General features: G+C 37.0%; 3 protein-coding genes and 2 long non-coding RNA genes across 8 annotated transcripts; 4 read left to right on the top strand and 1 right to left on the bottom strand.

Annotated features, from left to right (window-relative positions):
- Positions 1-656: 656 nt before the first annotated feature.
- slc31a2 (solute carrier family 31 member 2) lies at positions 657-3,129 on the top strand. Of its 2 annotated transcripts, none has more exons than XM_077737659.1 (4): positions 657-912; positions 1,652-1,718; positions 2,026-2,248; positions 2,630-3,125. In XM_077737659.1, the coding sequence occupies exons 1-4, from the start codon at positions 904-906 to the stop codon at positions 2,793-2,795; spliced, it is 465 nt and encodes a 154-aa protein (XP_077593785.1). In that variant the 5' UTR covers positions 657-903; the 3' UTR covers positions 2,796-3,125. The 2 variants fall into 2 exon arrangements, with proteins under 2 accessions (XP_077593785.1, XP_077593784.1); XM_077737658.1 differs by lacking the exon at positions 657-912 and adding an exon at positions 1,210-1,439 and having other exon boundaries at positions 2,630-3,129.
- A 248-nt stretch (positions 3,130-3,377) lies between these two features.
- nars1 (asparaginyl-tRNA synthetase 1) lies at positions 3,378-8,809 on the top strand. 2 transcript variants are annotated; one of them, XM_077737656.1, is made up of 15 exons: positions 3,378-3,571; positions 4,369-4,451; positions 4,751-4,816; positions 4,948-5,040; positions 5,154-5,243; positions 5,385-5,463; positions 5,545-5,615; positions 5,708-5,794; positions 5,992-6,213; positions 6,302-6,501; positions 6,712-6,847; positions 6,928-7,041; positions 7,430-7,561; positions 7,794-7,925; positions 8,003-8,809. In XM_077737656.1, exons 1-15 carry the CDS (start codon positions 3,529-3,531, stop codon positions 8,132-8,134), a joined length of 1,680 nt encoding a protein of 559 aa, XP_077593782.1. In that variant the 5' UTR covers positions 3,378-3,528; the 3' UTR covers positions 8,135-8,809. The 2 variants fall into 2 exon arrangements, with proteins under 2 accessions (XP_077593782.1, XP_077593783.1); XM_077737657.1 differs by having other exon boundaries at positions 3,386-3,550.
- An 832-nt stretch (positions 8,810-9,641) lies between these two features.
- On the top strand, positions 9,642-16,985 carry fech (ferrochelatase). Its single transcript, XM_077737929.1, has 11 exons — positions 9,642-9,885; positions 10,714-10,804; positions 10,902-11,021; positions 11,271-11,419; positions 11,759-11,893; positions 12,087-12,193; positions 12,393-12,491; positions 12,634-12,741; positions 13,301-13,465; positions 14,471-14,530; positions 15,354-16,985. Exons 1-11 carry the CDS (start codon positions 9,846-9,848, stop codon positions 15,489-15,491), a joined length of 1,212 nt encoding a protein of 403 aa, XP_077594055.1. The 5' UTR covers positions 9,642-9,845; the 3' UTR covers positions 15,492-16,985.
- A 1,343-nt stretch (positions 16,986-18,328) lies between these two features.
- Positions 18,329-20,046, top strand: LOC144210774 (uncharacterized). Its single transcript, XR_013329456.1, has 3 exons — positions 18,329-18,468; positions 19,798-19,871; positions 19,954-20,046. It is a non-coding gene; the product is annotated as an uncharacterized LOC144210774 (long non-coding RNA).
- Positions 20,047-20,900: 854 nt separating this feature from the next.
- On the bottom strand, positions 20,901-23,509 carry LOC144210725 (uncharacterized). Of its 2 annotated transcripts, none has more exons than XR_013329444.1 (5): positions 23,373-23,509; positions 23,141-23,200; positions 21,438-21,520; positions 21,295-21,377; positions 20,901-21,069 (listed from the first exon to the last, which is right to left on the bottom strand). It is a non-coding gene; the product is annotated as an uncharacterized LOC144210725 (long non-coding RNA). The 2 variants fall into 2 exon arrangements; XR_013329443.1 differs by lacking the exon at positions 20,901-21,069 and adding an exon at positions 21,172-21,231.
- Positions 23,510-25,111: the final 1,602 nt, after the last annotated feature.

Genomic DNA, 25,111 nt, shown 5'->3' with positions numbered 1-25,111 from the left:
TGGAAGAAATTCGCTATAACAATTTGATATGGTGGTAGTATATTGTAATCGGTAACATATCTAAAATGCATACCTGTCAACTGGTACGTTCTCGCCGTAATTGGTACAACTGAAAGCCCATTTTTATATTGGTACGCTGTACACATGAAAATGGTACGCTAAACGGTGATTTTGAGAAAAAAAAATAAATTAAGGCTGCGGCACTTTCTAGCCATTTTTCACCATCCGCCATTGTTTCTTCCCGGAAACGCATGTCTGCCAAGTGATATATGTACCGGCGCCTCTGATTGGCTAAAAAAAAAAGATCATGATAAACATTTCGTTTTGTAACACTTTCACCATGTGATTTCCGTTTCCTGTTCCCTTGTTTATGTTTACTTTCATTTTCACTTGTTGTTCGTGATTTTTTACAAAAAAGTAAAGTGGTAAGATTTTCCATGTATTTATACATATATGTAAGGGCGAAAACAAAATTTGGTAAGATCACAAATGGTTCGAGGTTGACAGGTATGAAAATGCCTATTTGTAATAAAATGTAAATGAAGTATTTTATGAACAATATACCACTGTGATGATATTCTAAATGATATAAAATAAGATGAACACAAGGAAAACGTCTTCCTTGAATACGCGTGCGCAATCCACATAAACCGGAATCATTTGAAGAGTCAACATTCTCTGCTAGAACTCAATTACCCGACAGACCTTTATTTATTCTAAGATCACGAGGAAGTTGGAGTGGAGTTGTCACTTGTCTCAAGGAGCGTAAAGAACGAGGCTTGTTTCGCAATCCCCCTCTCAAAGCATCAACATTCCACCAGCCAGGACCAGCCAGCCGCTATGAGAAAACGGAGTTAACACCAGAACTGCAAGTGTGGCTTCCTTACATCCAATAACTTCAACATGATGCCCGTGAGTTCTGTTAAAACTTAATTTTAGGGATAGCGATTCGAATTACATCTTCGGATTTACTGCATGCTTTATAACTTGTCCGCATTTGACAAATTTGACCCGAGGCTAATGTACAAGTCATAATAGAAAAATAAAAAACAGTTTTGCCATATAAAGTACATATTTTCCCTTCTTTTGAGTCAATTCATTTATTACAATTGACGCCGATACACGTCAATTGACTTGGTGGAAGCGATCGAACCCTCCCAGTCCAATTGGATTGGTCGTTTATCGTTGCCAATGGCAACGTTGTCTCTTCTGACGTCGCATTACAAAATGTTCTGATATGAATCACACCATAAATCGCGGTCTTGATAAAATCATTAGAAATTACAAGCCATACTGCTGATAAAAAGGAACTATGAACAAAAATAACATCTTGTGGTCCATCATATCAGTATGTTTTGGTAATGCCACCTTATCCGCTACATGTAAGCCGCTATCCCTACAAAGCATTAGTATCCCTCAGGTCATCTGGAACTGGATTGGTGAGTGATAACCAAGCTGGGTGAGGCAGCTTTTATTTATTATGCTCCTCACTTGTGCAGAAAACAACCCAACCATCAATATGGAGCCAACGGTTAGGTTTATATATATAACAATGGGGAAGTGTCTCAAACCTAATGACAGAAGGTGAAGGCTATTGTGCCATTCAAATAGCTATTGCCGTAATATTTACTCTTCTTTGTTTTTGTTTCAGATGGTCTTTGAGGTCTCCAGTAGCGTTACGCTGCTCTTTGACTTCTGGCATGTAAACAGCCCTGGAGGTAGTCATAAACTGCCATTTTCTCAATTTCCCCTTCTAGATATTTATATAAATCATTTTAATGTACATAGTAACTTGCAGCATTGTGGATTTTGAGTTATAGGGTATAGTTATAGTATAGTTGAAATAAGTAGCAGGAAAACTCTAAATCTGAGCACCCAGGGACAATTTTAATAAATTAAAACCAATTTATGGGTAAAGTACCCCTTTTTGAGCCTTTTTTGCCCTTCCCTTCTTTTGTCAATTGTACAAAGTTTGATAGAATCTGGTGCAATCTTATGATTTTTTTTTTTCTTTGTGTGTTTTAGGTATGCTTGTTTCGGTGATCGTGGTCATGCTGCTCACAATCTTATACGAAATGCTCAAAGTTTGGAGGTTGGGGCTTAGTAGAAGTACATTGTTGACACAGAATTCGACTCAATATACCGGCGCACCGCCCCAAATTGACAACAATGCGCTTGAAAACAGCACCTCCGAAAGCTCGTTGGTTACCAAAGAATCGGGTTCTTTTTTTCCAAACAACAAGGGCAGGTAGGTTTTCACTTCCCTGTAATACTTTTATATATATTTTTGTCTTGCTGCCAAATATGTGGTGTGTCAGAAATTCCACAGTTGGGAACGTCCCACTATAGCATTCACCTTATCCCATATCCCTCACTCATTGGGTCTTAATATGTGATATTTACACAGATGTTAGACAGAAATATTTATTCCAAATTCTTTTCAATAACTGAGACACTATCCCACATTCAGCACTGTCTCTTTCTAGTCTCAGAGTGGGTAATATAAGTGACAAAGTTTTGAACATGTGGATAATATTTACGACACATCTCCTACACACTAGTTATAACTAGATGGATGACATTTGTAATAGTTTAAGGATGGATAAAGTAACTGTTTTTCGTCCCTCAGCTGGTTGCAACATGGAATCCAGACATTGCTCCACTTGCTGCAGGTGACTTTGAGCTACATCCTGATGTTATGCGTCATGTCCTTCAATACTTGGATCTTTCTCGGCATCATCGTGGGTGCTGCACTTGGCTATTTCATCTCATTTCCTCTGCTGGATCAATTTTGATGGACAATAAAGCCCCTGGATTAAAAGGATTACATCTTTGTTTAAGATCTCAAGGAGCTGTTTTGACGTTTAGGCATATTTGTTAAAATGTCTGGGAATCGGAATGACAAGATGCATTGGTTCTTCTGTGGAAAGGGGATGTTGGCATGAGCATGAACACAAATGGTGGGAATGAATGGTAATAAGCAATTGCCTAATTATTAGTAGTAACATTGTTGGTTATCACATTGTTAATGAGATTAGACATTTCTTATCCAGAGGGTACTGGATGCTGTTGTACTTTTTGATAATCTGAATATGCACTTGTTTGATTAAATAAAAAAAGCTATTACAATTTCAAAATAGCCTCTGCAAATTTATTTCAACAATAAGTAACACAAGAAATTAGATGAAATTAAATATTTTTTTGAAGGAGTTTACACAAATTTAGTACTGGTCTCCAATTTAGATAGTTGGGTGTTGGTGTCCTGTCAGTGCTGCAGTTATTTTAGCAAAAACAGATATCCCTATAAATAAAAATGAAACAAAATTAACATTTTCAATGTAAAACTACATCCCCCATGATGCTTGTCTGCGAAACTGAAACTGTCCTCCTGATCTGGCAACCCTACCGACGACTACGGTGTGCGGTGTTCATCTCATTTATTGTAAAAGGGAAGACAGTGCCGCAGTTGCTTCTTTCATCTTGTTTGTCATTACAAAACCATCGGACGGCAGAAGAACTTGGCCTGATATGGCGACCGATATAATCAAAGGTGTGGGACAAATTTCTGTTGGTAAGCAAGAAACAAATGGGAGTCTGAGGGGTAACCATGTTAGCCGCTTAGCTTCTATTGACATGTGTGAACTACCTCAGCAATTGCATCAGTCATAGATATGCTATTAGTTAAGCATTCTAGTGATATTAGAGGTCTTGTTGACTTAAATTTTGACTACGTTTTGTTGAATGAACGTGATACTGGAGTTGCTGTGATCTTATTTGGGTGGATTAACAAAGGACATGAGCAAATAAAGTATGATGAAATGGAGCTGTCATTTTGCCGCACTGAATCTGGCAACTACGTCACTCCCAATATAAATGCTGTAAATTTCCCTTCAAATCCAAAACTAGTGGTATAATTTCACTAATATTGGGACAAATATTATGATATCACCCTTTAAAACTGATGCAAATGCATCATTTTCTGGGCAAGGTTTCAATACATATATACATTTTTCAAAGATACTAGCTTCTTTGATCTAAATTTTGAATTTGGATGGATTATGGATGATGAAATCAATGGTCAGTCAACTAATTCCATTAGTATAAGACTTTTATAATAGACATGATACATTTTAAATGAGAAGAATTAGCAAAATCCTGTGGTGAGCTATTGTATGTTCAATAATTCTAATACATTCATAACTGATAATTTTGCAGTAGATTTGAAATGATACCTCAGAATAGGACCGTTTTCAAAGGTAAATCTGGAGGTTATTTTAAGTACCTTTTATTAGTCAGATCAGTAATTTTTAGTTATCTCAATCTCATAGGATTTTTTTTTTTTTTTTTCATTTAATTTTTTAATCTCAGGTGAAGTGTACGTGTCGGACAAATGTGGCAATGACCAGGATGGAGATGGATCCCAGCAGAAACCCTTTAAGACTCCTCTTAAAGTAAGGATGCTATAGGCAATTCTAAAATAACATTGTTTTGTCAGTACTAAGATCTAGATTTAAAAATGGTTAACCACTGTTATTATTGATGTGTGAGATGAACAAATCGCCTTTTATGCCCACTGAAGTCGACCCCAGTGAGTTATGCTCACACAGTATTTGAATAAAATGACTCCAGATAAATTCACTTAATTTGACTTAGAAGATACTTTTTTGGCTTAAATGTTCATGTCTTAACTTACATTATATTTCCACCCAAGTTTCAGCAATTGTGTATTTATTTTCTATTATCTTCACAGGCTCTTCTCTCCTTTGGTAAAGAACCATTCCCTACAATCTATGTGGATTCGCAGCAGGAGGGAGAGGTAAAAAAAATAGATTAAATCAGTTTAAATTTGTGTAAACATGAATAGACGTATCAGTTTCGGGTAAATTTTGAATATACAAAGAAGGATTGTGTGTGAGTTGTTGTAATACATTCATTTTTTTTTGTCAGCGTTGGGCAGTGATCTCCAAGACGCAGATGAAGAATGCAAAGAAAGCTTATAACCGTGAACAGGCTAAGACTGACTCCAAAGAAAAGAAGGAGGTGCGTCCCTTTTTTTTTTACCCTTTTGCCTCTGTTGTAAAATTTCCAGATGTATTTTATAGTTTTCTTTGATATAATGACCATTGTATTTTTGTTCTGTGTTTGGTATAAAGGCAGAAGACAATGAGAGGAGAGAGAAAAACCTAGAGGAAGCCAAGAAGATCACTATTGAGAAGGACCCCAGTTTGCCTGCTCCGGAAACGGTTTGTCTTTTGTCTTTCTTGTTACTCACTACATTTATTAGTGTTTCCTTTAATGTTGAGTTTTTAACAATATTTCCAGAGCAGGGCTAATTTTGTTGTAATGTTGATGTCTTACAACTTATTTTTCTTGTGTTTTTACAGGTGAAGATCCATCAACTGGAAAAAAAGAGAGGTCAAAGAGTCAAAGTGTTTGGGTGGGTTCATCGTCTCAGAAGACAAGGTAATGGAACTTCCATTTTCAAAAATTCACTGCTCTGTAAAAAAGTTCATTTGTTCTCATTGAAATGTGCTTTGTCCACAGGGAAAAATTTGATGTTCATTGTGCTGCGAGATGGAACTGGTTTCCTGCAGTGTGTCCTTTCTGATAAACTGGTAACCAATAAGGATTTTTTAAAGGACATTTTGTCCTGGTGTGAATCCTTCAGCATGTAAACGCAAATTCTTGATCTTGTTCTCTCCTCCAGTGCCAGTGCTATAATGGCTTAGTGTTGTCGACAGAGAGCAGCGTTGCTCTCTATGGGGTTGTGACTCCAGTACCTGAAGGAAAACAGGTAAACATGCCCATTTATGTTGCACACAAGCATCAACAAATGCTTTGTATAGTAATGCTATTTTATGTTGGATTATTAAATATAATACATGTCTTTTTAAGGAAAACATTAACCGAGTTGGTCTTTTTTTTTCAAATTATTGGGAATAAAATTGGTTCTTTTTTAACATTTACATATTTTTATATTTACTCTCCTAGGCACCAGGAGGTCACGAGCTCCACTGCGACTTCTGGGAACTGATTGGCCTCGCGCCAGCTGGCGGGGCTGACAACATCCTGAACGAAGAATCAGATGTGGACGTCCAGCTTAACAACAGGCACATGATGATCAGAGGAGAGAACGTGTCCAAGGTCCTCAGAGTCCGATCTATGGTCACGCAGTGCTTCCGGGACCACTTTTTCAACCGCGGTTACCATGAGGTGAAGCACAGCAACCAAGAAGTCATTTTAATTTATTAGTACTATCTGGTAATGCTGAATCGTGACCAATTTGAATTTTTCCGGGCAGGTTTTCCCTCCTACTTTGGTGCAGACGCAGGTGGAGGGCGGTTCCACGCTGTTTAACCTCAACTACTTTGGAGAGCAGGCTTACCTGACGCAGTCCTCTCAGCTTTACCTGGAGACATGCATACCTGCGTTAGGTGACTGCTTCTGCCTTGCTCAGTCATACCGAGCTGAGCAGTCTCGCACTCGCAGACATCTCTCAGAGTGAGCATGCCATTCTACTCGTAAAAAGCAAATTAAATGATATAAAGTCCAGGTAATACAGGGTAAACCTGAAGTAAACTGCGAAAGACAGTCATATAATAAAGAGCACGGTTTTCTAATTGTAGAATATTTTTCTCCTGCAAATCTAACTCTGTGACAGGTGACGGCACATCACATTAATAAATTCATTTTTTTATATTTTCTGTGCAGGTACACTCACGTTGAAGCAGAGTGTCCTTTCATAACCTTTGAGGATCTGCTCAACCGACTGGAGGATCTAGTTTGTGATGTTGTTGATCGAGTGCTAAAATCCCCGGCTGGGCAACTCCTCTATGACATCAACCCGGTATTTATTGTTGTTCTTCTTATTCCAAGTTGGACTTCATCTTCTGATGATTATTTTTGTGTTTGTGTGTTTTTTTTCAGGACTTTAAACCCCCTAAAAGGCCATTCAAGAGGATGAACTACACCGATGCCATTGTGTGGCTAAAAGAACATGACATTAAGAAGGATGATGGCACCTACTATGAGTTTGGAGAGGTGAGCTTGATATAGACAACATTTTTTGCATATATTTGCTGTGATGGTAGCAGAAATTTTAAGGGATGTCCCTTGTTTTTATTCGACACCTTTACGTAATATCCTCAGGCAGAATTTTTAGCTGCACCTTTTTTCTTCATTTAATTTTATTTAACATTTAGAAACAGCCTGTTTTCTGCCTATGTAAAAAACAGTAATTATTTGAGTTTTCTACCAAATAATAACTGATAGTATGACTTTGCTGAATGCAGCACTATGAACATTTTCAGACTCATACATGGATAAATTGTAGTAGTATTTTATTGCAATTTTTCTCTGGAATTTGGTGTTTATTTTTCTGATTTTGAACATGTTATCCTTTTAACCGCCCCCTCATTTGTCTTTGCAGGACATCCCCGAGGCTCCTGAGAGATTGATGACAGATGCCATCAATGAAACCATTCTTCTTTGCCGTTTCCCAGCTGAGATTAAATCATTCTACATGCAGCGGTGCAAAGATGACAAGCGGCTGACAGAATCGGTTGGTACCAATTGTTGGTTGCACCGCCTTAAATTCAAAACTAAAACTAAGTCCAAAATATCTCCAATTGGTTCAACACCTAAATTGTCAACCTCATTTTACCTCATCAAAAATGTTCACCATGATACTGTGTGAATGAAGAAAATGAGCAGTGCGTTCACTGTATTGCATATTTAATTGAAAAGATATCTCATCTAAAATTTAGAACCACAGACAATGTCTACACCTCTAGGTTGACGTTTTGATGCCAAATGTGGGTGAGATTGTTGGAGGATCAATGCGTATCTCGGACGCAAAGGAGCTGCTTGAGGGTTTCAAGCGGGAGGGCATCGACCCAACCCCATACTACTGGTACAATGATCAGGTAACTGTGTGCCTTTTTTCCTCCTCTGCCCAAAATAGCAATTCTATTACTAAAGTATATGATTCTCTGTTGTTCAGAGGAAGTATGGCACATGTCCTCACGGTGGTTACGGCCTTGGTCTCGAGCGTTTCCTCACCTGGTTGCTCAACAGACACCACATCAGAGACGTCTGCCTTTACCCAAGATTCATCCAGCGTTGCCGCCCTTAAACACATGTACGTTCCAGTGACACAATCACTCCGAGTCTCGCCTGTGGAGCCATAATGTCAACTACAGCATAGTATCAAACAGCAGAATTATTGATTTGTTCACTTTTTTTTCCATTTTCACTTCAAACGTGCAAATTTAAGACCCCTTCAGCCACTTTGTGATTGTCCCCTCAGTAGTACCCCGACTTCAGACTAACCATATCCGCTTGTGCTCTATCACAAAAACATTTCCTGTAATCGTGAAGTACTTGTTGACTTTCTGGCTTTGACTTAAGCTTGCAAAATTATTTATAGTACAGTGGCAACAAGGCTCAGTGTTGTTGTTAGTAATTAACAAGTTAGTAATGGGATTGGTGCTTATTGTCATTTTTTTTCTCCCGTCTAAATTTACAAATAGCCAGTTACATTTACAGTTTATTATCTGGGGATGGATCACTATTTAAAATGTCTCTGGTTTCACTATACAACATAGGTAAGAGGGACTAACTAGAAAGTACACAGGCACACAGATTATGATAATGAATCTTTTGTCTTGTATTGCAGGGAAATCTAAAAAATTGGGCTGCTATTGCAGGATTAGATGATTGCGGTTATCTATGTCATTGTCGGTTCTTTTTTTTCTTCATGATATACTGTCATTCTAACATACACCAAGTAAATTTATGATGCAAACAACCGATTTGTGTAATTTTATTGACATTCCATGCAATGGCATGTCCAACGGTTTCAGTTCTTTTTGCACAATTTGCGGTTGTCTAACCCGGAAATGAACGGCAACATTTACAACTGGTGTTTCCACATGAATTGAGCAATGCCTCTCCTAGTATTTACAAGAATCTGTATTCTAATGGCGCTCTTCATTACTATTCTGTTAACAGTGTCATAAGATCACCTGGATCTTATGAAATTTTGAAGTGGTTGAAATTCATGTTATGAATAAAAGTAACCAGTAAATGACAATAACCAGTCAACAAATTAAGTATCAAAACCAAGACTACAAATATCACGTGCTGATCTGTTAGTCAACTATGAAGAGTCACAAGTTTGAACTTGTGTTTATGAAAAGTTACTCCTTTATGACAGTTAGATTTACTTTCAAGTAACTTGTGGGTGGTTCAAGATGATCAAGTAAAACCGGTAACTTACAAGCTAAAAATGTGTCGTGAATGGTTTAGAGTTGACCGTAATCAAAGATCCTCAATTATATTTCTGTTTACATCAACACACAAAGTGATCAAATATAACAGAAAAGGCGTGTGGGCACGCCCACGCCACGTGAGAGTGGGTTTACATTTTGGAATAGCGTGACGTAAGACAAGTGTCAAGACAGTGATCAAACGGAAAAACCTACAAAACAAAATGTTCCTATTACCATTTTAAAAAAAAAGTAGTTTGGGCCAGTACTATTAAAAACGAAAGGGTAAATGGTAATAGCATAATTTTAGAACTGTGGAGTATGTATTTTTTATTACTTTATTTAGCACTATTTTTGTAAATTAAATTTCACCATTTCCGGAAGTATCAACCACGATTTCGAACTTGACTTTGCTTGGGCAGCAGCTGCTGGTGATAGCTGAAGGAATCTCGATGACATTTCGGACAACGAAGTACACGAGACAACGAAACACGCGTGGGCAAGGCAGAACAGTCCCGAAGTGTTCGACTGATTAATCATCCTGATTGTCAAGTTGGACAAATATTGAAAATTATCATGATGGCAGCCCTGGGCAACCCCGGTCGCTTAATTCAATGTGAGTAACTACTATCGAGCTAAGTTAGCTCAGCAAATGTCTGTTTCGATATGCGATTGGAAATGTATTTAATACATTGCAACGTAGGACTCCATAGTGGTATACGATTGCACCGGTAATCATTATTGCACTGTGTATTCTTACATGGAGTTAGTTACTCTCTGATACACCATTGACATTGACATCAGTTTCATAAACTAACGATAATTGAATTGTTTAAACACAATCAGCTTCCGGTCATAATCTCCACAACTATAATATATATAGGAATAAATTACTTTTATTTCCATTTTAGATCTTGCCTAACCACATTTAATTAGGTTACTTAACTTTATTGACTGCGTTTTAATGCCAATTCATACGATGCCATTGTAATTTAAATTCTGAAAGTGTCTTTGCATATGTTTTATTTCGTACACTGGACTTGCATTTCCGTCTCTGTGTAACATCAAATTCAGTCTCTTTGTTACTCTTACCATGCGGATATTTTTATTCAGCATTACCTTTGCATGATCAAATTTATAAATTCATTTCAGTGTAGTAGTGCGAATAATAGCCACGTAACCACAAAACTTTACAATTTACTTCTGGATTTTATCAAAGTTACACAATTTCAAATTTTAATCTTGCATAATATGTGACACCCTGGCGACGTTTAGGGGTATTGCACCATGTGCTACAATACAATGGGAATAAGATAAAAAAAATGTTTTGCATATTGTATTTGAAGCAGAAAATAATTGATTGTAATTAGTAGCTGTACGTCGGGTTTTTTCAGTTGACACGATAGCGTGCTCTTGTGATTCTTTTTATTTTCTCTCTCCTCAGTTGTCAGGAGTACTGTCGGCTTAAATGTGAGAGGACGCGCCACTGCTGCAGCGTTGGCCCATACTGCGACCCCAGAAATACAGGACAGCAGGTGGATCTACTTGTTTGCACAAAATACAACCCCAACATTCAAGCATTAACATAGTCATTTGTGTTATGCATTCTTAACAACATAACCTGCTGTGCAGGAAACCCAAGACAGGCATTCTGATGCTGAATATGGGAGGACCCGAGAAACTAGAAGACGTACATGACTTCCTGCTGAGGCTCTTCATGGACAAAGACTTGATGAAACTCCCAGTACAGAGGTAAGGATTACTCAAGTCAACACATCAACACACTTTTATAATGGGATTGACAAACTGCATGTTATACACATTTCATTTCTGAGCAGTTGTATGTAGAGCCCAACATTTTGAATGCCACACTGATTTTTTTTATCTTTATAATTACTTTTTTGGAACACTTGTGTCTAATCAAAACATTGAGCAAGAAGCATTTTATCACTGCTCCTAGTGTACTATATATTTTGTGTAATTGTCCACCATGTTTCACAGTAAGCTGGGTCCATTCATTGCCAAACGCCGCACGCCAAAGATTCAGGAGCAGTATAGTAAGATTGGAGGAGGCTCGCCCATCAAACGTTGGACCGCCATGCAGGGAGAGGGCATGGTAAAGCTGTTGGATGAAATGAGCCCTGAAACAGGTGAGGACAGGAATCTCCAACAACCTCATAATAAAGTGTACCACTTGTCCCATTATGAAAGGTTCATCCCATTCATGGATTACTGTGAAATTGTACAACTGAAGTAATTGTTTCAGACTTCTTATTACATCAGCAGCAGTCTGTGGGTGGTTTAGCAAGATAGCAAAAGGTTTAAGGAGTGGCTGCACACACGCCTGCACAGCCCTCCACTGATAGCTGAGCAGCAGTTAGAAATTAACGGACAAGAAAATTATAAAAGGATGCTTTTGTCTGCATTTTCTCCTTGTAAAAATGTGTACGACTTGCCAATCTTTTTATTTTTTTTGTCTTTTACATTAGCACCTCATAAATTCTACATCGGCTTCCGGTATGTCCACCCACTGACGGAGGAGGCCATCGAGGAGATGGAGAAAGACGGAGTGAACCGAGCTGTTGCCTTCACGCAATATCCTCAATACAGTTGCTCCACCACAGGTCACATTCATGTCACTTCGCCACTATCATGTTTTTATTCATTTTTTTATTACATTATAGAAGCAAGCAACCAGTTATATTATTGATTCCAACCGTAGTTTGTACAATTAAAAAAAACATGAAAAATGTTAAAAAAGAAAAAAGAAATTGCTCTTGTCTCAAGTGATTTTTTTTGTCTTTGTTGTGTAAACAGGTAGCAGTTTAAACGCCATCTATCGATACTATAGAAGCAGAAGCGACAGGCCAAAAATGAACTGGAGTGTCATTGACCGTTGGCCCACACATCCTCTGCTGGTGGAGGTTAGACACCATATGCACCCACTAATGCACAACACTAAAGTGGATGAATGAAAAGGGAAAATAATTGAAAACATTACAATTCATAGAGTTAATATAGTTACAATCGTCATATGACTATAGTTGGTCATCTATCTGTTGTTATGGTAAAGTGCAATTCTTCATTTCATTCATTTTTTTAAAGCAATACGTGTTTGTGTAGTGTTTTGCAGAACATGTCAATAATGAGTTGCTGAAGTTTCCAGAAGAGAAGAGAGATGATGTTGTCATACTGTTCTCAGCCCATTCACTTCCTATGGCTGTAAGTAATATTGTTTATGATATCCACTTTATATTGAAATGTAAGAATTTAAACCAAAACCCATCTTATCCTTATAAATACACAGTTTACTCTTTTAATTCCTCTCCTCACGTCCTTGTCTTTTTATCTGTAATATCTGCAGGTTGTAAACAGAGGTGACCCCTATCCACAGGAGGTGGGTGCTACTGTGCAGAGAGTTATGGAAAGACTTGGACACTGTAACCCTTACAGACTGGTCTGGCAGTCCAGGGTAATGCTACACACACTTATGCAGTTCATTTTACATTTGGCTCATTTTAATATTTTAAATAGTTTATTCATCCTGTGGCCACGTGTTAAAGAAGTGATGCTCTCAGACTAAAGGTTTGGTGAGAAGTGTGCTCTCTCTAGTGTTCCAATTTGCTTAATCCGTTGTTTTTTTTCCACCCTCAAAATGTATGAATGAATACATTGTATCCTTTAAAAATAACACCTATATTTTCAGTCCAACTATACTTTTCAATTTAAGGTGTAATCTATTTTTTCACCACAGGAGGGCGTCAAGTGTCCATCTAATCAGTTTAGTCTCAAAAAAAAAATTGGAAAAAATATCCTGTTGGGCATTTCATAAAGGCAATGTAATAGACTGCATCAAAGTAAATGTTATCAGGGTGTTTATTTGCTATACAATTTTGTATTGGCCTTTTTGCAATATGTCTTAAAACATAACTGAAGAAACAGTTGTGTTGTGTTTATTAGTGGACCAATAACTACACTAATTCCCATCTTAAGTGCAAGTTGAAGATGATGTTTTGTGTTTCATCCCTCAGGTGGGGCCCATGGCGTGGCTCGGCCCTCAAACGGACGAGGTCATCAAAGGACTTTGTGAAAGAGGGAAAAAAAACCTTCTGCTCGTGCCTATTGCCTTCACTTCCGACCACATAGAAACTTTACATGAGTTGGACATAGAGTATGGACAGGTGCTCGGTGAGGAGGTGAGAAGTTGTCAAGTTTTTTTTGTATTTTTAAATCATACAGACATGTACGTCATCTTAAGTCTCTTTTTTTGTATTTGCATGAGATAATTGTTTCCCCCAAGACTCACCAAAAAATTTTTTAAAGGCTCCTCAAACCAAAAAACAGAACTTTTAGACAGGAATGTTGTTGATCATTACGATTGGAATCCCTAAGTCCCTACTTCATTTAGTCGTCTATTTTTTTTTTTGACGAAGCAACCTAAACCTCTCTGATGTGGAAAGGATCATGTAACATTGGTGTAGCGCTACGCCAAGGGAAAAAAGATGTTGAGGATGTGTGTTAGGTTCAGACTTTGTCCAGCAGCCAATTGTCTGTCAGAAGGCACCAGTAAGGAGACCACAGATCAATGTGGCTGGTGCCACAAAGACACACGTACACACAAATTGCAAATTTGCTGCAGAATACTTTTTTTCTTAAGCTACAACTTTAGAGTAATATAAAAATACATTCATGTAAATTCCCATGAACCTAAAAAGAATATGTGGTGTTGGCAAGGAATCTCTATTATGTTAAAGGAGCAGTTCAACCTTGTAGTTTCAAAGTAACAGTGGCCACAAGAATGGTGGGCAGTTTTAATAGTACATCAAAATTATGTTTTATATAAAAAAGCTCTCGCCGACGCTTATAGTATGACCTACTTGAAGTGTTTCACGGCTAAGAAAATGAAGCCCACTCATAAAAATAATTGGAAGCGCAGAACAAAGCACTTGCCTTTCTTTGGAGGAAAAAAAATAAAATAAAACTGAAAACACTTCATGCTTGCTTTCACGATTCTAATACTTCTCACAATAAACAAACTTTATACAGCACTACTGCATTTCCTAATCACTGGATAGGAAACATAGATGACACGTTCGGACAATAATGTTTTCTAAACTGTTGAAACATTTATTTGAATGTTTTTGTTTTTATTTTTTAAAGATGATATGATTTTAATGTTGCCTTTTGCCCCCCTTTTTTAGTGTGGTGTGGAAAACCTCAGAAGAGCAGAGTCCTTGAATGGAAATCCTCTCTTTATGAAGGTACACAAACCTACGTGCACGTTCGTGTCAAAACAAATCAATCATAAAAAGACACTCCTGAGTTTTACAATCAAAAAATAAATAAATACAGAATACTTTTAAGACACTGCCGTTACACACTACCACCTTTCCTATAAATAAAATTATTTAAGGCCAATCAGAGTCCTGAAAGGAAGTATATTTTAACACTCAACCCCCCCCAATTGGGACACTTTGAAAAGAGGTTGTACTTAAAATTGAGTGCAGTACAGGGTTTTATAGTATTTTAAATTTGTCACCCTACACCACTTTTGCTATTTAATGTGTGTTCTGGACTTTTTTCCCCTTATATCCCTTACACTTCTCTCCACAGCCGACTACCCCTACTCTAATCATTCTTGGAGGGTTGGTGTGTGTTTGTGTGCACGCGTGAGAGAGGTTTATCAGAGCAAGGAGCAGATCAATGGGAATCCTAAGAGCTGACTACAGTAGAAGTGAATTGCCCTGTTGTCTACCTGCCTACGTATATTATTAGTAGAGGATGATTGTATAGTATTTAACCATTTTAGGCTTAGTCTTTAAAGTGGACAGCAATTCAGAACTTCACAACTCCTATATATTTCTAACTTAATGCACTGTTAAAAACTAAATTATTAAAATTGTTTACACCTAAATAAAACCAAATTTCCTATCTATTTAGTACAAATAATTGGTCTTCAAAGTTAAATACAACTGAACTGTACTTGGACAGTAATTCATTTGGATAGCACAAGAAGGGAGGCTATATTCCGCACTATTTACTCACATAGTAGAAGTTGTCAATAATTAAAATGTTCTTTTTCAGGCTTTGGCAGAACTGGTCCACACTCACTTGAAATCCAAACAACCTTGTTCCCGCCAGCTGACCCTGCGCTGTCCGCTGTGCACCAATCCGACCTGTGGAGAGACGAAGGCCTTTTTTGCTAACCAGAAACTTTCGTAGTACATGAGCACACACGCATCATGCACATGTCCGCCACCTGTGAGCACACTCACACATAAAATAGGATCCAAAACACCTGAAGAAGTTCTGCATTGTCCAATGTGGGAAAATACAACAAAGGATGAGGCATTCATACCAATTTATACCTATTTAAGAAATTTCACGTAAAAGGAAAAAGATGATGTTCTTTCTGCGTTTCATAGTTTCCTCAATTTGTCTTGTTTACATAGTAACCAAGAATTTACTCTTATTTGCTTCATTTTTTTTTGGGAGGAACTGAGAATGTGTGGAACTTTAAATATTCAAAGTAAGCTAATAGTAAGAATGTTACATTCAAGTAGTATATCTGAATTGTAAATAGAACTGATACACTCAATCGAAATATAGAAAATACTTGCACCCGTTTCTTTTTATGGCCGTTCATTCTTGCATTCCAGTTTGTTTTTCCCCCCCTAAAAACTACGGTCTTGTTTTTGTCTCAATCGCTGACTGACTGCAGTGGAAAAGTTGTGATATTTTTCTTCGTAAGATTTAGTGACAAGGCTGGCTAGTGTAAAAGCATTCATGTTATTCACAATGTTGAGCCTAAAAACAACCTTGTCTCAATTTGAGAGCTTATTTATTCTTTTTTGTTAAAACTGCGGCAGAGTATATTTTTTCAAATTTTTCTGCACCTTCATTTCTTGTGGCAGGTTGTTTGAAGATCAACTTTCTGCTTAAAACTGAGCAGCTCGATTTTCAATGCTCCTTTGCGCAGTATGTTTCAAAGGGACATCTCTTGCTATTAAGAAAATTCCGTCTTTTAGACCGGAATTGATAATTTTTAAATATTCCCTTAGCAATGTTGCCACAAAATTGTGCCTTTGCCATTTTAGTTCTTTTGTAAAGTATGAATTTACCAAAAGATATGTTCACCGATTGACTTATTAACGCCAATACAAGCAACATTTAAACTAAAAAAAAGAGAACTTCAAATACTGATATAATACTTGTGCTTCCAAAACTTCAATAAACTACTCAACCTCTTTTGTGTGTATACAATAACTTAGGGTGAGTGAAATGTCAACTTGAGCATTTTATATAAGGTTTAAACCCTGACTTCAAATTGAAATAAAGTTAGTCATGCAGTTCATCACCAACACCTTTTAATAAGATAAATTCTTTGCAAAATAAATAAGTTATGGGCACAGGAAAACACTGCATGATTGAGAGGAAAAAACAGATGAATGGCCGTGCTCGTTTTCAGTTGTTGAAAACAAACGACTACTGCAAAATGTTGAATTTTTTTTGCCGTGTTTGTCATAAGGTTTTGAACAGCATTTTAGAATTGTCACCTTCCCCTCAGCTGAAACATATTTTTTTGCGTTTGTTTATTTTTGATTTGAAGCATTATGATATACATTCATTGCACTATTTGAAGTAATTGTGTTGTGGGTGTCAACATGTCTTCCTGTAGAGTCAAATAAATGGCAAAATGCGCAACTTGAAAACAGATTTATGACTACATTGTGATATCCCATATTTCATTGAAGCTTTTTAGATTCCGTTATTTCAATTTTAATATAACACTTGAATGGCTATAACCTGCCTCATAGATGCAAAGTTGATGTAAATATATAAATGAATAATGATGAGTAAACATAAAAAATACACATAAATGAAGACCAATCAATCTATTCTAAACTCTCCAAGGAAAACCTCTGTTTATCTAGTATGTAAACTAACTGGATTAAATACAGGATCATTCAAAGTACACTTATTTTTTTCTGGATTGAGTTGGATCAGTAAATCAAATTTGTGTAATACTTCATTTCCTTATGAACCTTATTGTATTCTTAACAAATATTTTTAACTTACTAGAATGCTCTCATTCCAGTAAGATCATTTTGTCCATGCACGCAAGCCTTTTGATTAAGAACTAGGAATGAGCAAAGCCCATGTTGGAAACCTCAGTTTCACAGTGGAGACATTGTGACTGTGTCCTATCCCGACAACTGAAATTGCACAGACAGGTATGAACCCGTTCCTGCTTTGCTTTCCATTCTCTTCTTCAGTATATTAGACCTCATCCCTTTTATTCTTCTTCCTTTACAGCTTGCTCAATTTTGCTTCCCACTGCTCCTTTTTGTCCAGCCCATCTTATCCCCATCTCCCAGCCTCATCCTCACTGCCTTTCACAATCTTTCCATACATTTGTATCTCCCTTTTCTCCCTCTCACCTCCCTCAAAGGTTTTTCTTCTTCCTCGGCAGCCCCCCTGCAGTGTTGCAATCACCTCTACTGCTGTTGATTAAGCTGAGAGATTGGTTGTCCACGACCCAATAACCCCTGAGGGTGCAGGGCATGGCATCCTCTCCCCCATTCTATCTTAACTGGGGCCATGGTGGTTTTTATTAAAAAAAAGAAAAGCCTTACAATATGATATTTTTTTAATTGAAAAACAGCCCCACTATACGAGATCTTTTTTCAAGGAAAAAATACCTACCATACGCTGATCTTTAAACATGGTCATTTTTGCAAGAAAAAGCCTCACTATACATGGTCATCACAATCATTCATGGACCAAATATAATAAACATCAGTCTGTGTTTCAGATACTATTTTAGACCAACAGAGAAGACCTTGCAGGCCCTGATGTTCCACCACTGAGTATATTGTATATAAATTAATGAAGAATTCTGTGTCAAATTTTAAACTTTTAATGGAGTCAAATGGCTTGGAATAATGGTGAGTTGATATAAAATACTAAGTCAAATGTTACTCAATATTTGGTGAAATTTGTTTACTAATACGTACTGTTTTCTAGCATCAAGACTACAAAACTGACGACTATTCTACGTCATCCTCAAAACATAGACAATAAGTTGGAGCGTGGTTACGCCCATCGTCGACGTGCGGAATTAATTGAGCGCATGTGCGGTAACCATTCCTTTCCGGAAGTCATTCGCCACGCTTACGGTCGACAGCACGCCAAGGAGGTAAGAAATCGAGCAATTCACTGGCCTAAATGCGTTTTTATCACGCGATCGGGAGATGTTTTTAGCAATCAATTGACCCCAAAACGCCAACAAATCTCTTAGTTTAATGCCAAGTGTAACACACCGTCGACAATTTAAGTATGGTCTTCTTTTCTCGACCGGCTGTGTGCCACATGTTACCTGTCAGCATTAGTGTTCGCGTCACGATTTGACTTTTAAAAAGCGCGATCTCCGTTTTCTCTACATTATTGAGTCGTGTAGCAACACCCCGATTTAATTAAACAACGCCATACATCAACCGACAATTTCCTGGGTAAATGTTCACTCTAGAATGAGATCCAGAGGCACGATTTAGTTCCAGTTGTGTTGTATGTAATGATGGTTTTCATTGCGAGTGCACACCTATTGCCGATTTGTATTTGTTGTTTTTACAAAAAAATCACTTGTACAAAAGTGTTAAGCCAAATTTCTCCAAGCTGCTTAAGTCAGTCTGTATATTTAATCGATGTATACGAAACCGTTAAGCCAATATTTCTCCTAGCTCAGTGGTGTCAAAGTTGCGGACCGGGGGCCAAATCGGGCCCGCCGCGTCATTTTGTGCGGCCCGAGAAAGTAAACCATGAGTGCCGACTTTCTGTCAGGATCAAATTCAAATGAAGATTATACATCTTTTATATTCCCTAATTTTCCCCTTTTAAATCAATAATTGTAATTTTTAATCATTTTTTTCCTTTTTTTTTGGTTTTATCTTTAAAAATGTTTAGTCAAATCTAAAAAAGAAATTCTCTTCCACTAATATTTAACATATTCCCTAAAATATTTAGTATCTTTTTAAAATGAAAAACAAATTGTTGTTAGATATTTCCCCCCATGAAGAAAAATAATCTCAAATGTTTTTTTAGATCTATAAAAACTGAATAGTTAAGGCTTTTGATTCCGTTTTTAATATCAAAATATTATTTCAAAAATGGTCCGGCCCAAGTGAAATTGAGTTGACATTATTGCGACCCGCGAACTAACCCGAGTTTGACACCCTTGTTCTAGCTGTTAACGTCAGTCTGTATATTTAATTGCCTTGTCTCGAAAAGGAAAAATAGCACTTGGCACCCGCTAACTTATTTTTATTCTTTATCTTGATCGTTTATTACATTTCTTGTAATATTGCTCTATCCCGTAATTGTTTGGCAACCCCCAAATACGTTGGTTGAATCAAGTTTTCCCTGTTTAGCATCAAGATAAAACTACTTTCCCCAAGAAACAACTAAGCCTATCTGTTGAATCTTCATTTATGCTAACTTGTGCTTTTTTGTGTGAACATTTTCCGTTTAGCACCAAGATGCAGCTCTTCTAGGATGCCAGGACCACTCTTGAGGTTACAGAAGAGGAGACTGGGCCAGATCAAGGTAAAACTCCACCCGTCCAAAAAAGTTGAATCTCCAGTTTATATATTCTAACTTTTGCTATTTTTTTTTTTGCATGCAACAGGCCTGAGAGATCTTCATCACAAGTTGCCCACTTGAATCATATGGTGTCTCTGTACTTCTGAAAGTCCAAATTAAATAAAAGCCTAAATCGTCATCATGTTTCACTGGCCATTCATTCCCACTGCTCTTTGACTGAATCTTTAAGGTAAAAAAGGATCTCAGTTAATGCTGGAGCAGGAGTTCTACGTATATTTACCTAAGTGTTTGTTCCTCCAGTATTTTCCCATTTTTATCCAAGTGTACAATCCCCCAGATTTTATTTTCTAAGTGTTTATTCCTCTAGCTTTTTTGCCTAAAATTACACATTTCCTGTGTATATACCCCTCTTTTATATATGTCCCATGGATATTACCTCCAGCATTTTTATCCAAGTATATATTCCCAGCATTTCCCCCCTAATATATTTTAAGAATTTCTCATGTATATTCAAGAATGGCTTTCCCCCCTGCTCTCTGGTCAATTTTTTTCTAAGTGTTTATCCCCCCCTCTTTCAATTTTTTCTTCTAAATGTTTAGCTCCCCTTTTTTTTAAATTTTTTTTCTATATGTTTAGCTCCCCTTTTTAAATTTTTTTTCTATATGTTTAGCTCCCCTTTTTAAATTTTTTTTCTATATGTTTAGCTCCCCTTTTTTGTAATTTTTTTTCTAAGTGTTTATCTCCCTTTATTTTATTTTTTTTCTAAGTGTTTATCCCCCCCTTTTTTATTTTATTTTTTTTCTAAGTGTTTATCCCTCTTTTTTTGTAATTTTTTTTCTAAGTGTTTATCCTCCATTTTTTTAATTTTTTTTTTCTAAGTGTTTATTCCCCTTTATTTTATTTTTTCTAAGTGTTTTGTATTAATTTACAAATGTTTTCTTTTGTATGTTGATGTTTAAATGTTTACTTGTAAATAAAAATTTTAAACTCTGATTATGACTTGCATTTTTTTGTTAGATAAATACCAACACATTTACATTTCAAAGCTTTTATTTTGAAAAACTTGAATAAAATGAAGTAATTCTTCTAGTCACCAGCAGGAAATCTGGAAAAACAGGAAACAGCTTTTATTTTGAAAAAGTTTGTAGATTGGTTCCCGTCGATGGTCCAGCATCGTAAAAAATCGAATCTTCTCCACCCCCTGGTGGAAAAGATTCGAAAATTGAAAAAGGGGGGGTTAGTACAGTTAGTTAAAAAAGCAATGAGATGGGCTCACCTTTTATTTTGAAAAACTTTGTAGATTGTTCCCGTTGGTGCTCCAGCATCTTAAAAAATCGAATCTTCTCCACCCCCTGGTGGAATTCTGGAAAACAAAAAAGGGGGTTAGTACACAGAGTTAAATAGAAAACCATTGAGAAGGGCTCACCTTTTATTTTGAAAAACTTCATAGAATGGGGGCTCCTGAGGCTATCTGTTCATATGCAGAAACCAGGTCATCTCTGGTGGATTCTGGAAAACAAAAAGTAGTCAGTAAACAGAGTTAAATAAAAACCATTGAGAAAGGCTAACCTTTTATTTTGAAAAACCTCATAGATTGGGGGCTCCTGAGGCTATCTGTTCATATGCAGAAACCAGGTCCCCTCTTGTGGATTCTGAAAAAGTAGTCAGTAAAAGTTAAATGAAGAGCTTACCTTTTATTTTGAAAGGCATGAAACCTAGTCCCCTTGGGTGGAATTCTGAAAAATAAAAAAAACATTCACAAGGTCTTACCTTTTATTTTGAAAAAAAAAACTCAGATATGCTCAGGCAGAACAAATCTATTAGTTTTTTTCCAAAATAAAAGGCAAGACCTTGGAAATGTTTTTTTATTTTTCAGAATTTTGCCCTTGGGTGGAATTCTGAAAAATAAAACATTCACAAGGTCTTACCTTTTATTTTGAAAAAAAAAAAAACTCATAGATATGCTCAGGCAGAACAAATCTATTAGTTTTTTTCCAAAATAAAAGGCAAGACCTTGGAAATGTTTTTTTATTTTTCAGAATTTCCCCCTTGGGTGGAATTCTGAAAAATAAAAAAAACATTCACAAGGTCTTACCTTTTATTTTGAAAAAAAACCTCATAGATATGCTCAGGCAGAACAAATCTATTAGTTTTTTTCCAAAATAAAAGGCAAGACATTGGAAATGTTTTTTTATTTTTCAGAATTTCTCCCCTGGGTGGAATTCTGAAAAATAAAAATAAAACATTCACAAGGTCTTACCTTTAATTTTGAAAAAAAAAAACTCAGATATGCTCAGGCAGAACAAATCTATGAGTTTTTTCAAAATAAAAGGTAAGACCTTGGAAATGTTTTTTTGTTTTTCAGAATTCCAGCCAAGGGGAGCAGGTTTCCTGCCTATGTCGAGATAGGCTCTGGCAGAACCAATCTCAACATAGGCAGAAAACCAAAAAAGGAGTGAAGGCACAATAGATTAAAGTACAGACTAGCGCCGAACGTGAAAATTTGACAAAACTACTTCCAACATTTAGCTTTTTTCTATAAAACATCAGAAGGCAATATTAGACAGTCTGTGGTAGAGACTAAAACCATCCGTCAGTTTTTCTCCACAAAAATATATCATGTGGTGGGAAATTTGAAAACACTGGACAGGGGCCTACAAGGTTCAAATAAATCCTACTTTTGCCTCAAGTTTTCAGTCAATTATTTCAAAACCATTCATTCTTATAAATTAAATATAAAAAGAGCTTCTGTATTTCTCATTATGTTTAAATGAGTCAAAAATGACACCTGCACTATTGTTAAATAAATGTTTTGTCAAAACCACATTTAAAACTAATATGAAAAAGGTCCAAGCCTCTTTACAAAATTTAAGGGGCTGAAAGTTTATGATTTAATTTATAAGTTCAGAAAGATGTGAAAAGCCACTCTTTCACATACCATTATAGGATTTTTTTTTAAATTTACTTCAATAAGGGATGAGCCTACTTTACAGTTTATCATTTATCACAGCCATGTCTGGTCTACATTAACCGCGATAATCGAGGGATTACTGTATATTCCTTATACATCCACTAATGGCATTTGTGTGGGTGTCTAATCCACAGGCTTTTGTTATTTAAAAAAATCCAAACTAGTGAGTGTTTTCATTAAACATCTAGCCAATTGCGCAAAGCCCTGAACAACGAACGCTGGCGTTTAAATATTACACGGATTGAGAAAATCGAAACTATTTTAAAATGACTCCCTTTGTTATGGCGTCGACAAACTGCACCTTTGTGGTCGTTTTGGTCACATTCTTGATGTTTCCCAGCAGTCGGTGGTCGTTGAGGGACTGAAACACACAAAGAAATGATTTCGTTTTAAACAGAGAGCGATCGGTAACGTAATGTAGCCAATTTGTTTGCAAACATTTTGCTGTCTGCACACACATCGGGCTACATCACGCCAACGAATCACTCTTAAAACGAGAACTGGGGCTTCGAAATCCCCAAACGACAACGTACCAAATGTGCAGCATCGTTCTGTGAGAAGTTTGGCAGGATTTCGTCGGCAAATCGTCACTTTTTAAGATGCTCTGCAGTGCACGCACGCACGTACGCCCTTCCTGCTTCCTGGTCCATCAGGTGTTTCGGCGTCTGACGTCGGCTTTTTGAACTATGACCTCCGCCACGCCTATTAAAAAAATAGACACACAAAATAGAATTTGCTTTCATAAGAACGTGCATTAGTCAGGATGGGGTTGTGTGGGGGGGCTGTAAATGCTTTTTGGTTGGACTTTAATACTTAAAAGAAAAATACATTGTTTCCATAATAACATGCATTAGTCAATGGGTGGGACGGGGGCGTGGCTGTAAATACGTTTTGTTTGGGTTTCGTTCCTTTGAAATACAGTATTTCACATTATGAACATTGTGATGACATGCACTTTATTGTTTTTTTTTTTTTTTTTTACTTCTAGACATTTAAATGATACCAGCTCACTACCTGATACAGTTTGGGAGCTCTGGCTCGTCCTTTCTATCACTTGCCAATCATTGTTTGTGAATGTGATGACGTTATTCTACGCCAACTGATTGGTTAAAGAAACTGTTTTATCGACGCTTATTTTATGCTGTAAGGGAGGGTGTATGGGGAAAGAGCGCCATCGGGCGTCCAAGAATGATTACTACCTGCCCACACTATTTTTCGGTCCTGCTGCATGAGGTATATATCATCAGCATATAGTATATAACTGCTGAGCTTTTTTGTCAGGGCCACTTGTTTAGACATTCAAAGCACCAACATTTGTCAAATGTTGACACACTTCTTTTCAGCCAAAGGAAGATAACTTGATTCTATTTGGACTCTAAACATTTATACTTGGCCCTTGTCTCTTATTTTGCTTTCTTGCGTTTTCAACACCCAAATCGCTTTCCTCTTTGCTCCATTTACTCTGTCGGCAAGCCATGCAGCTCAAGTGTGTGTGTGTATGTATTGTGTGATGACTGCGGGCTGCTAGTGCTTTTTACAGAAGAAAAAAAGAGAGGTATGATGTTGAAGAAGAATGAGGGAAAAATAAATTGAATAACAAATGGAATGTGAAGAAATAGAGGATGGGAAGAGAGGTGGATTATAAACACAAAAATAAAACGAGGACTGCAATTTCTGGAGGGTCGCTTTGTTATACTATGTGTCGCTTCCGAGTAATTTGGGGGAATTTTTTGGCCCAAAAAATGATGGTAGAAAATTGAGAGTTTGCATCGTTCAAAGTGTGGGGGCTGGAGCAGCTGATTTCAGCTCATTTCTATCATGGCATGTCGGATTTGTCTTTTTTCCCCCTCACTAGTAGAAAGCGGTATCGATGGAATACAGTATCAAATGATCATCAAATTGTTGTGGATGTATTTCAGCCCATGACAATGACTACTGTGAAGGTCTGAGGGGAACGAGAGACACAGTAGCAATGGTCTAATTCTGAAAAGGCCACTCTACCCCATCAGATATGTCGCTCAAGTAGAAATTATCCAGACAATGGTGACTCCCGGGTGAGTAACATCCAGTGTTTGATTTCATATTGTGATACCACAGAATGACGGATGTTGCTGAAAAGTGCAGTCCTCCCTCCCTCTCTCTCTCTTTCCAAACTACATCCACAACGATCAGCACATTTCCAATGAATACCTCCTTGACAGTGATGTATATCTGAGCAAATAATAACTGCAAATATCAAATCACACTATCCTCTAGCCGCCTGTCCCTTTTC

Source organism: Stigmatopora nigra, chromosome 17, assembly GCF_051989575.1.
Source record: "Stigmatopora nigra isolate UIUO_SnigA chromosome 17, RoL_Snig_1.1, whole genome shotgun sequence".
Taxonomy (NCBI): domain Eukaryota; kingdom Metazoa; phylum Chordata; class Actinopteri; order Syngnathiformes; family Syngnathidae; genus Stigmatopora; species Stigmatopora nigra.
The sequence above is the reverse complement of the archived record's forward strand: the minus strand, read 5'-3'. Positions and strand labels throughout refer to the sequence as shown.